The sequence below is a fragment of the Paramacrobiotus metropolitanus genome, unplaced genomic scaffold (genome assembly GCF_019649055.1).
Source record: "Paramacrobiotus metropolitanus isolate TYO unplaced genomic scaffold, Prichtersi_v1.0 Parri_scaffold0000032, whole genome shotgun sequence".
In the NCBI taxonomy this organism is placed as follows: domain Eukaryota; kingdom Metazoa; phylum Tardigrada; class Eutardigrada; order Parachela; family Macrobiotidae; genus Paramacrobiotus; species Paramacrobiotus metropolitanus.
In genome coordinates this window covers 1,117,927-1,131,019 of record NW_026570252.1, presented here as the reverse complement: position 1 = coordinate 1,131,019, position 13,093 = coordinate 1,117,927, and the positions used below count along the sequence as shown (strand labels likewise).

The window sequence follows — 13,093 nt, the reverse complement described above, 5'->3', positions numbered from 1 at the left end:
TTGTATCAAATTTATTATTCTCTGCAGCATTATTTTTTCTTTATTAAAGAATAGTTCTCTGCATTAAGTTTTTTTAACCGGCAAAATAAATTCCAAATAAATCAGAATAATCAGCATTTTCAATTCCGTAAAATCTGGATTAATGTTTAAATCAACGGATAAAATATGACGATTGTTATTGTTAATTGTTTTGAGGGTTAAAAAGACGCAGTGTGCTGTGCGTACATGGGGAGATTGTTGCAGGAGGCGGCGCAGTGCAGGGGCGACCAGCCGTCGCTGTCCTGCGCGTTGACATCGCAGCCGTACTCCACCAGGAATTTGACGATGGGGAAGTGGCCGGCGCAGATGGCGTTGTGCAGCGCCGTGATGCCCTCGTCGTTGCTGGCCGACGGATCCATCACCTGCTCCCATGCAAAATAATTTTTAAAAAAATGAGAAAAAAAAATCAAATAATCAGACCCCGCCTAAGCAATGTCAGAACAAAAACCCACAAAGAAAATCGCAATTATTACGATAATAATTACTGTTAAAAATCTGCCATAAAATTCGGAATATTATTGAATAACTATTAGCTTATAGTCACACACCACACTCAAAAACATCACAGAAAACACGACTAATCAGCAATACTCTGTAAGAAGAAACCACAAAATGATATCATAAATTATTACAAGAATTACGAGTACTGAAGAAAAAAAATCGGTAATAAAATCCCAAATATTATTCACTGATTGTATAGTCCGTAAGAATGAATGTAAGAAAAAGTTATTCGATGCGCTGAACACGAATTTTGAAGTCGGTTTGCTAAACAAAATTTGACCGTGAAAAGTTATGGAAATGTTCCGCTTTTTGCGAGTTTTTCAGATCTCGATAACTACGTGATGAAATGGCTAAAAACTCGTTTCTTTAATGTTTAATCGGTGGAAATTATCCGGAAAATATTTCCTAATCTATTATTAATGTGCCATAATTCCTAGTAAAATAAACATATCGTAAAGAAGGAATTACCCTGCATAATACGAAAAAAAATGTTTTTTCCACAGTAATTATTGATGAGACAGTGTGGACGCACCTGTTGACACGTTTTGATGACCAGCTCTAATTCCCCCTCCAGCGACGCGTCCAGCAGCAGCGCCTGCGGATCAAACTTCACCCGCTTGGCCGCCGCCTTCACTTCCGGCTCTTTCTCAGTAACCACGCCCACAATCGGCGGCGGCAACGGCAAGTCCTTGCTCCTGCGAATTACGATGCAAATTCCCTCACAGTTCCGGGCAATTTATTAAAAATGCCGTAATTTTAATTTAAATTCAAAGAAATCCGCAATTAAAAAACATACATTTTCACCATATTATTTTTCCGATACGAAAATAAATTCAAAAAATGGCATATTCGTATTTACGAGTGTATCAGTATTTCGCGGTGCATTTTATTCAATCACGCCCTCCATCGGCTATTCGTTTTTAAATATTTTTAAAAATTAGATTTCCATTTCATCAATTTAAATACAATTCTGAATCATAACATGAATTGTTCCAATTTATCTGCCGAATTTTTCCAATTTATTTCAGAAAAAAAATCATGGACACCGGGAAATATCGTAGAGCAACGGCTTCAAAATCTGTCCATAGTTAGTATTGGCAGCCACTTTCTAATCTTGTCACCGAGATTACACGTTTATAGTTTATACTAATTTTTTTGTTGTAAATATTCGTAAGTAACTTGGAAAATTCATTATTTAAATTTAAATGTTTAAATATAAATTATGTAAGTTCAGTTCTCTAAATTTTAAATTATTTAAATGCAACTCTTTAAATTTAATTATCAAAAAAATTAATTAATTTTTGAAATTAACTAATTAATTAATTAATTTTAATTAATTAATTTTTAAATTAACTAATTAATTAATTTTTTAATTGTAATTAAATTAATTAACTATTTAAAATTAATTAATTTTCCATCTGCAACGCCTACCGAGAATGCCGCCGGCCCTCCTTCGGGGCGACACCTTGAGCCCGCCCTCCGCCTCCCGTTCCTCCCGCTGACTCGTGCTGCTGTTCGACAAACTGGGGAACTGGATAAATCCAGCACCGCCGCCCGCTCGGCCTCGGCGGCCGACAGACAGACGGCGCTGTCGTCGCTGACGCTGTCCTCGCGCTGCAGCCCGCCCGCCGCCCGCGGGGGGTGGGCGGGCGCCGGGGTTAATAGGGACTTGGAGCTGGGACCGTTCTGCACCGGCAGGGTGGGTTTCTTCGTTTCCGTCGGCGGTTTGGCGGCGTCCGCGGGCGGTTTCCCGTTCGGCAGACAGCGCACGACTTCCTCGCAATAATTCAACGGGGCCGCTTTGAAGGTGTTCTCCCGCTCAGCGAGAACCGGTTTTTGCGGCGGGAGTTTCATGTTGTTCTGTTAAAAACATAGGAAAATTACCAGAAATAATTTTCGAAACATATGGGATAGAAAATCAACGAAAACACAAAAATCGAAAAAGATGTGCAGGAAATAAAGGATTTTCAAAATATAAATTAACAGAAACCCCATTTCAAAAAAATAAGAGTAAAGGTTAAAAATTTGCAGAATTTTTAAAAAAAATACCAGTAATTCAACAATAAGGGTTTTAGAAAATAAAACAAAATTGCTCAATGAAAATATACAAATAGGGAATTTGTAAGATTTTCTGTAAAACACTCTCCAGGAAAATAAAAACAACCGGATTTAAAACAATCACAAGAAAATTAACAGGAATAAATTTTCCAAAATTTATGAGAACATGAATAGGAAAATCCACGATTTTTACACAAAATTAATTGTACACAAATTGTACACAATTTTATTACACAAAAATACAGGATTTTTATAAAAAATAAATGAAGAAAATATCACGTAACTTAAAAAAAACAAATTAATTCATATAATTAATTAATTAAAATATAAATTAATTCATATAAATAACTGTTTTTACAAATACTCTATTATGAGAATAAAGTAGGAAAATCAAGGAGTTTTACAAAAATAAATAGGCAAATACGGATGTTTTCAAAAAATAAAGAAAATATCACCAAATTTTCAAAAATACAAAATAATTTATATAAATAAATTTTAATATACAGTAGGGAAATCCAGGATTTGTATAAAAAATAAATAGGAAAATACGGGATGAAAAAAAATAAACGAAGAAAATGTCACCAAATTTTGACAAAATACACGAGAACTCTTATAAAAAAATTTTAAAAAAATATCCACGAAATTTACCATCTCGGCATCCGACATGCCGGCCGCCGCCGCCGGGCGGGCGCCCGCATTCTGCGGCTGCAGCACCCGGCGTTTCTGGATGCGCTCGACCATCTCGTTGATTTTCTGGTCCAGCTGGTTTCTGGCCAGCGTTTTGTGCAGCAACGCCGTGTCCTTCTCCTCCACCTTGCGTTTCGTCTGCTGCACGGCGTGGGAACGCTGGCGCTGCTCGTTACGCAGGCGCTCCAGTTCGGCGGTGTCCTGCGGGGAGAAACGGGACTGCGCGGCGGCGCGCAGCGTCTGCTGCCGGCTGCGGTCTAACTGCTGTGTTAAAATGTCCACTTTGGCCACGGCCTCCGCTAGTTCGCGCTCGCGCAGGGCGAACACGGCTTTCGTCTTCTCCAACTCCTCGCCTGTTAATTTCAGGTTGATTTACACTAATTTTTTTGAATTTTGAGGGTTTATTTCTAATAATCACCATTTTTAAAAGTTATTTTTCCATTTTTTAATTTTCCATTTTTTTCCGAATGATTCCTCTATATTTTTTAAAAGCTATATAAATAATTTTCCCTTATATTTTCTAAATATACTATTTTAACTATTTATTTTGAAAATTTATTTATAATGATTCTGTTCAACTTCCGAAAAACAGTACCGCTTCCGAGTTATCTACAGTACCGCTTTTTATAAATTTTCAAAATTTAAATATACTAATTTTTCTGCATATCTGCCCGTTGTCCTGCCTAAAATCAAAAATACCGGTTGACGTAATTTATAAAAGAAAAAATCGGAATAATAATGTTTATGAATTTCCCAGCATGTCTTCTCCCAGTTTTCCAAAATTTATTTATATTATTTCCTATATAATTTTAGATGCTGTTTATCCTTTCAAAAAACGCAATTTTCACCGTCTGAAGAATTTAGACAATTTTCTTGACTAATAGAATTTCGTTCAAGTAATAAAGCGGAAACAGCGCAATTTACTCAGCAAAAAAATCTGAAGAAAACCAGGAAAAACTGCAAAAAACTGGGGAAAACTGTCGCACGTACTGAGCTGATTTTTGTCGACGGTCTGGCGTTCCAGCTGCGCCTTGAGCTGCAGGAGCTCGCGCAGACGCAGCTCCTGGGCCTGCAGATTGGAGCGGAGATGGCGGTAGTTGTCGAGTTTGTGCTCGTGGCGCTGGTACTGCGCCATGAGCATCTTGAGGCGTTCCTCCTTACTCTGCGCCTGCTGCCGCTGCATCTTCAGCATCTGCTGTCGCGCCGACGACAACCGCTCCAGCTCCTCCACCGACAACTGCTCCAGCCGTCCGCTCAACGTCTCCTCCACCTAAGCAAAAAAAATAAATTAATTTTACCATTAACATCACATTATTCTCTATGTTTTTCTATGTACGTGTAATGCTGACTGATTTTGTCAATGTTTCGTTTATTTAACAAAAATGCCACGTCGCGCGTTTTACGCGTAAAAAAATTCTATAAACGGCCTGATAATAGTCTGATACACAAAACTACAAAAATGTTTCCAAGATAACGTACAGACAATAAATAAAAAGAATATTTATTTGTACGTATAAAAAAACTGCTTTTCGTCACACAAATACGCAGTAAATAAAAGAAAACCCGTTTTGCCCGAATAAGAAAATTGTCAGCCCTCTGATAAAGTGTCATACAAAATCCACATGTCAAAAATAAATGCATAATGTTTAATTAAAAGTTTTTCTGAATAAGGATAAATTTTTCCAACATTACTGAATACGGATACATTTTCGGGCAAAAGAAACTATCGAACGCTCCAACAAAGACGCAGTAATAAAAAATAATACATAAATTCTGCAAAGGAAAATGCAGAAAAATCAAAAACTCAAAGAAAAATATTTTTACTATATATATTTCTTATAAACAAATTATAAACGCTCTAATAAAAATACAATACAAAATACGCATTACAAAATAAAAACTTCTACAGTTAATTAACGGCAAAAATTAAACCAGTGCACATTTTTGCCGGAAAAAAAATTTAAGCGTCCCCCAAAAAAAAAGACTATTGCACAATCTGCATTTGCAACACGGAAACAGATAATTATAACCAGTAAATTAATCGTTTAAAAAATTACCTAAAAAATTCCCAAGATTCGCTTTACCAGAAAAAAATCACCAAAAAATTATTATTCAAAGGAGAAGATGGGCCGACGCGTTGTAAACGTATAACTACGTAAATTATGCATCAGCACAGCCCCGGATGAGGCCCCACTTAGCCCACTTCAGCACGTTCGGCTGACGCCCAGCGGAATATTTCTCTCAAATCAGCCGGCGATGAAAAAACGGCACGAGCGATTTAACCGTAAAATACGCGACAAACGCGGTAAAGTAATAATTTCGGCCAGCGTCAACACCGGCGCGGCATTACTGCGCCTGTATTGCCGTTGCAAGTGAAACGGCGCATTGTGTGCGCGACGGTGTTACATCAACAGCGCCGTCCGCGGCCGTCACGGATTTTTTAACGCTGACTTTTCTATGGGGTGTCTTTTGTGCGTTGTACACACACGCACAATTTCCCCATTCATCGCCGGTAATTATCGCGAGTGCACTCGCGCAGAAGGATAAAATACCGTGCGCTCCATTTCCCGCCATAATAAAAATATAAATGCAGTCGGTAAAAATTTCACCGTCCATAAAACACCAATCGATACACTTTGCCTCTTATTATCGGAAATATTCTGAAAAGCTTATTCTTAAATTTGATTTAAAAATTACACCGATTATTATTATCAGCGATTTAACCGAGAAAAAAATTCTAAAAAACAACTGAAATTTTTACAATACCAAGGAGATACTTAAAATTGAATAATCAAAATTATAAACATTTTTCAAAAACCGAAAAGCCAACCGAACTGCCGACAGTATTATAAAACAAATAATTAAAACGTAGATAGAAAATTAAACAGCATTTTTCCAATATTGTAAATAAAACGTACTAAAAAGCTTTAAAATTCTGACTACGCTATAGCATAAAAAAATCGGAATTTTTGTAAACAAAATGCCTGCATTCTGAATAAATGAAAACGGCACCGATATTTTGCATGCAATTAAATACAAAATTAATTCAATACTCGTAAGTCAAAGATGGAAAACCAATAAAAGTTTGAAAATATTATGGCAAAATTTAAGACTGAAAAGAAATCATCGATAATTTTTATCATAAAAAAGCCAGTGAAATTTTGAATACTTGTAAATTACTGAAAAATTAAAAAATTTAGAGGAAAAATTTAAACCGGTTATTAAGAATCAGCTTTTTTTAATAAAAAAAAACTTATAACACGCCTACAAAAAACTCTGAAAAAATTACTGCAAGATTTAAATTAAACTGAAAACAACACCGAAATTCGTCATAAACGCCACTGAAATTTGGAAGATCATTGGAAAATTAAAATTTTAATATAACATTAAAGCAAAGACCATAAAAAAACTTCCATGTAGAAACAAATAAATGTTTATAAATCTGCTGTATAAAAAAATTCAAAACATAGATAGAAACTTGGACAATATTACGGTAAAATAAAGCGGCGAGTTTCTCCTGGGAAAAATATTTCTCAATATTTTTTTCCGACGTTAAAGCTCAACACCTTGCACGAAACCGCGTCAGCCCCATTATAAATGGAATGTTTTGACGCTTTGCATGATTATGAGGGGGGAAAACTGGTATAATAAAAATACAACCGCGGAGAGCCGAGCGAGTTCATGACATAACCTGCGGCCATCGATAAAGAGCTCGTTTGTTGCCGGTGTGCCAATGCTTGACGAGCAGCGAGTGCTGTGTCCATTTCAAGTGCAAGGTCAATCCTCCGCCGCGGCCGCACAATATACCGCATTATGCGCCAATGTCACTACTCGATATTCTCTCGTTGCTGCTCGAGCCAATGACAATAATTTCCATTGAAAAAAATACATATACTTATTCGGCTAATGATGGGCGATGCATAACAAGTGGCCGCCGCACTCGAGCGTTCATGCGCACAATGCACGAGCCAGCGTCGCCATTTACCTAATTGGTCAATATAATTTATTAGAAAAAAGTTTAGAAAAAATGGTTTAAAATATTTAAAATATCCGCGATGTCGCAAGAATAATAATTTCAACTATTTTCCAACTTCACTTGGAAAAGAACAAAAATATTTGAAATTATGTGATTTAATGTTTAATGTTTCCGCGGTTAAATCTCATCAAATTAATGGTAAATTCATTAATACAGACACAAACACGTCGAAGAAAAAAACCTAATCCATTAGCAAATTTTTTCAAATATTCTGCAGTAAATTCCCAATTTATTTTAAATTTACTCCTCATCCCTACCAGTACTTCTACCTTCCAAATTAATCCACAACAAATTTAAGCTAAGCATGTTATAAAAAAAAACTTTCCCGTTGTAGAATTCTATTCATTTGGCTTTTAATTTTGTATTTTAAAAAAACTAGGTAAATAATTTTACTATTCAACTCTTTTCGGCGCCTTTGCCACACATTACTTAATTTTTCTGTGCCACTACACTACACTAGCCCGTAAATGTACGTATGATAAAGATGATCGACGAGGACATTGTGTGCAGATTTTTGATAGGGCAGTTTGACTACGACTACAACCACACCAAATTTCATATTGCTAAATTTAAAGAGAACTATAAATTGTGGAAAATTCGTAATTTATAATTTTCTTAAAATAAGAACGGAATTATTATTTCACACTGGAATATTATTCCATTGAATTTAATTTATTTGAATTTTTTTCGTGCGAAACCACGGAATGCTCTTTGGAGATCGGATTAAAAGCATCACTGTCTATTTTCGTTACATAATTTTTCATAGAATTCATAAAATAAATTCGCTGTTTAATTTAAATTAATTTCTTTCCCTAAGAAAACTCTAGCATTCGCTGTTGAAAATGGATTAAAAACCGTCCGTGTGCAGTTGCACTTGTGACGGATAAAACGTCCGCAGCGGTAATGGGTGTCGCACTAGTGAGGGAAGATGTAGAACTTGTGGCGGGCACTTGAGGCCGCACTTGGTAAAGGGGAAGCGGACGCCATCCATATTCCATTCCCACGGCAAACACAGGCCTCTCTCGCGCTCTTCCTCATCCCCAGCCCCAATTAGACCGCAGCGAGCAAATCGATACCATTTCCGCCCGACAAGCCGCAGTCACCCCCCGGTCCCGGCCGATCGATGTGACTCGCCGCTTGATGGATGGGACAACACAAGAAAAAACTCCCCGGCCCAAATTACACAAACACGGTAACCGATACACTGTTATACCATCGGCCCTAACATCCACCAAAACAAAACGCCCAAAAAATACCAATTGTTGGTTGGCTGCAGAATTTAAGTGTAATTTTTTTGCTAGACAACTACAGCATTAATTCGCCATTTATTTCATTTTAAAAAAATCAAATTCGCTTATTGTAAATTAATTTGACTAATTCTCCCAGGATACAACGTCGTTATTTCCATCGCTTATTTAATTTTTTAAAGCTCAAATTCGCTTTTAAATTTGACCCTGATTTTTCTGACAGGAAACTAGTAGTTCAAACTACGGCAATATTTTATTATGTGGTTAATGTAATAAATCACACATTCGGTTTTTGCATTTTTTCAATTTTTTTCCAAGTAACTACGGCCATATTTCGTTATGTATTAAATTTTAGAGGAATTAAATTCGCTGTTAAATTTATTTACGAATTTTTGCCAACAAAACAACGGTGCTTCTTCATCTAGCACTTAATTTTTAAAATATAAATTTCCTTTTATAAATTATTTTTGCCAGGAAAATGCGGCTATATTTCATTATGTGTTTTATTTAAAAATGAAATTCACTTTTAAATTTATTTTTGGATTTTTGCCAGGACACTACGGCGCAGTATTTAATTTTAAAAAAATCAAAATTATTTTCGATATTTTTCTCAGGAAACAATGGCCTCGATCAATTTCCGGCCGACAAGCCGCAGCTTCCCGGATCGGATCGATGCGACTCCGCCGCGGTTGATGGATGGGACAACCGAAAAAACTCCCGGCGCAAATTGCACAAACACGGTAACACAGACACCGTCAACGGCCCTAACCATCCCCAAACATTTGCCAACAAAAATAGTTAAAATACGCAGCTGCGTATTTTCCGGCCCAATCGATACAATCTGCTGAGCATGAGCCTGATCAGCCGACTCCGCGTGATTACCCGCGAAAGAAAGAAAAAACACCGATGTACCCGTCAACGGACGGATTGGCGATTACCCCAGACGAACTCCGCAATGCGCTGCAGCGTGGAAATTGCGACGCGCAATAATGCGCTCAGTGCGAGACAATACCGGGAATAAATCGCAAGAAAATAGACTTTTATTGACAGTGTACAGCGGTTATAAAACAGCCCATACGTTCAGCAATTTATCAACAAAAAAATACCAAAATATTCACTACTGTGGAACGCCAAAAAACCATCACAAAAATAAATCAGAATTTTATTTTTCTAATTTATAAAGTCAAAAAATTATTTGTTACTGTCTTAAATTTGATCCGGCAATAATTTTCATTTACGTATTAGAAAATTCAGAAACAACTGAAACGGTACAGAACTCGCTAAACTAATATCGAAAAATAATAAATCAATAAGCAGATAAACAAAATTTATTAAAGCACACAGCCGAATAATTAAATAAACGAATATTAAAAAATATTTCCGTATCGAAAACATTCCTGAGAAAAATTACACATAATGTTCGAATAAAAATCCATAAAAATTCCAGCAACATTTTCCACAAAATGAATATGACAATATTTAGGAACTGTTTAAAAAAAACCCACGAAAATTCCACAAATACCTTACCTCAAAATAGCAACCAATACCTAGCGGAATAATTAATAAACTAATAATAAAAAATAATCCCGCATCGAAAACACCCCCGAGAAAAACTGTAGATAATATTCGAATAAAAATAAAAAATCCACAAAAAATCAACCAATACAGTATTTTCCGGAAAACGACTGGTTGAATTATCGACGTCTAATGCATACTTTAGATAAGACCGTCTGATTAGCCGATAAACGCGGGGCTAATCCGGCGGCGCTTAACACTCCGACCGCATTAAAAATGCAGGACTCACCATTGTCGTTAGACGGGGAGGATCAAGCGGATCAGCACAAGCAGTCAAATCCCCTGAGCGTGCCAATCGGAAGCGGAACAGTGGCGGCCGATATAAAAATCCCCGGCGTCCCGTCAAGCAATGAGCAGCCAATCATTCACCGCAACCACCACCGATCAATCCCGTGTTTCTTCCCTAGGAAAAACAACAGTCGCCGCGTACAGATTATATCATCGATGGAGGAGAAATAATCGAATCACTCGGTTCCGCATCGATAACGCGACTGCGCGCGCGGACACACACACGTCAGGTAGCGCCGCCGAATAACAACCGTCAAATGCGCTGCCTGACCGGAAAACACGGCCACTACACACGCCAACAACGCGATTTGACCCCGCTGACTGGGTACGTGTACGACAAGATTTTGCGGGTGATTTTATTTGTTAAAATGTTTTATTCTGCGCAGATGTACGTCGGCGGCCGACAAATCGCGTCGCAGTATTTTTTGTACAGACGGTACTTTGTTGGGCGCTCCTTCAACCCGGCGATTATGCCCCATTAGACGTCCGTGCGGTGTATCCAATAACGCCGAATTATCGGTGGCGTCTAGCGGTAAATATATGCTACGCGTATACACTAATGGATAGCCAATGTTCCTAATGAATTACTGTAAGCAAGAAAAAACGCCGCGTTAAAAAAATCCACAGCATAGTGAATTTCTTCGCCACAGAATTAAATACCAACAGCAAAATAAATACCGCATTAGAAATAATTACTGCAAATACTGTATATTCTTTTCCAAATATTTTCCCCAAAATAAATCGTACTTTACGGGAAATATACACTTTTCCAAATTCAAAAATCACCGAGCGTATAAAATTCATGTTTAATCAGAAAATCAGTACAATTCCCTTTCCGGTCATTAGGAAATAATAAAACAAGCCCTACAAAATTAATTTAAAAATAATCAACACGGCAAAATAATCAAGTCGGAAAAGAAGTAAAACAATCTATTCGGCAAATACAAAATACTGAAACCAAAAGCAAGTGCGCTTTTTTTTCATTATTATTCATATTTATAATTTTCGGCTCTCTGATCGACGACAGTAACCGTGTTTAGAAAAATTGGTAGCAGCACAATAATAACAAATGTTCAATTAGTAAATGAATAAAGACAAATTCAAAAGTTCGTCAGCAAAATAAATTTACGCTTCATGCATTTATTTTAAATGACAAGAAAAAAGCAGAAAATTACTGGTTGTTAAAAAATCAGCAGGCGACTGAAACAATTTCTATAATAAAATAATTATCACTACGATCAAGTATTTGGACGCCCACTGCACATATCGGTATGATTAGAAATGTAAAAATGGAAGCAGCGATGTAATCGCGGCTGAGTCGTTAGACGGGCCAGCCCCGTCGGAATGCGAGGAATTTATTATGAATGAAAACAAATAAATGTCAACAAAGCGTATCAGCCAGTTTGCCCCCCTTCATTTTACATTTTCACTCTCTGCTCCGCACACGCGCAGCATCACAACCGGATTTTTACGGCTCCCTCCTCGCCTAACAACAGCGGAAACATCACTTCCATTTTCCAATTACGCTATTTATGTACGAAAAATTCCCACAGCGCAGGTTTTTGTTCAGCTCTTCCAAAAATTGTTCACATAAATATTTCTGCAATTTTTGCAAAACCAGAAACAGGCTAACAAAACTGAACAAATAATCTGCCCTTATAAAAATAACATGAAGCAGGTAGAATGTGTTATAAGTGATCAAAGAAAAATATGGAAAAATACAAAATTACTGAAACACTGCTTCTCGTTATTCACTGACTTAAAAGTTAAATTTATCAAAACAAATTCTATTAAAATTATTTAGTTTATTAAAACTTATTTTATTATTTTTCAAATAAACTGGTTATCAGTTATTTTATAATTTTGGTAAATTTATAATTTTGGCAATCAGTTACTTAAACGACAACGCATAAAAAATCCGCAAAATTAATAACTGATTAGAAAAATATTCTGGACATTTTCGGTGATACAGCAACGGTTTGGAAATATTTATAATATTTAATTTAGAGTTTAGACTATTATGACAGCGAAAGACTGGACTTCAGGCTTCTTCAGCGATCGAATAGTTTCTGGCTCAAATTAGCGAATCCAGCACCCTGGCTTCCTTCCGACTCTTCTACTTTCTTCCCCATTCGCAGAATAAGAAACGATCTCAACGATTTATCATGAATTGTATGATTTCTCGCATTGTGCAATAACAGTATAACAGGAAAATGGAAATCCAAATGGGTTAATTATTTATTGCAGATTGCTCAATAAATGATAAATCCTCATCGACAATGCTACCAACCTTTTCCCACTAACCTGGCAGAAATCCACAACGTATCCCGCACAAATCGTTCAGCAAGGCTTCTGTCACAGTCCCGACCAGACCACAATCACCAAAGGTTCGCTGTTGCGCGCATCGTCCAACGTTTCTACAGTGGCAGTTGGGGATCGTGATGATCAACAAAAACTCGTCTGAACACGAATATCAACCAAAATATCCTCACGCCTCTTGGCAAGACTGGCAGCGTGACAGTCTCGCTGCAGATTGTCGGGGTATAATCACATAATCACATTACATCATCAAAAATGCCAGGCAGATACGAGGAAGAAAGTAAAAACAAAAGTTTACAACTTGAAGATAAGCCAGGATGATGAGGCAGTGAAAATGTCGGAC

The 13,093-nt window shown here is 36.9% G+C and overlaps 1 protein-coding gene across 1 annotated transcript in view; it reads right to left on the bottom strand.

The window, feature by feature from the left end:
* The window catches only part of LOC129588961 (apoptosis-stimulating of p53 protein 2-like), a 15,496-nt gene extending 2,403 nt beyond the window's left edge, over window positions 1-13,093 (bottom strand). The window contains 8 exon segments of the mRNA XM_055483396.1: window positions 226-401; window positions 1,073-1,235; window positions 1,972-2,192; window positions 2,194-2,400; window positions 3,247-3,638; window positions 4,276-4,555; window positions 10,373-10,546; window positions 12,736-13,093. Coding sequence (XP_055339371.1) covers window positions 226-401; window positions 1,073-1,235; window positions 1,972-2,192; window positions 2,194-2,400; window positions 3,247-3,638; window positions 4,276-4,555; window positions 10,373-10,375 — 1,442 coding nt within the window. The 5' untranslated portion in view covers window positions 10,376-10,546; window positions 12,736-13,093.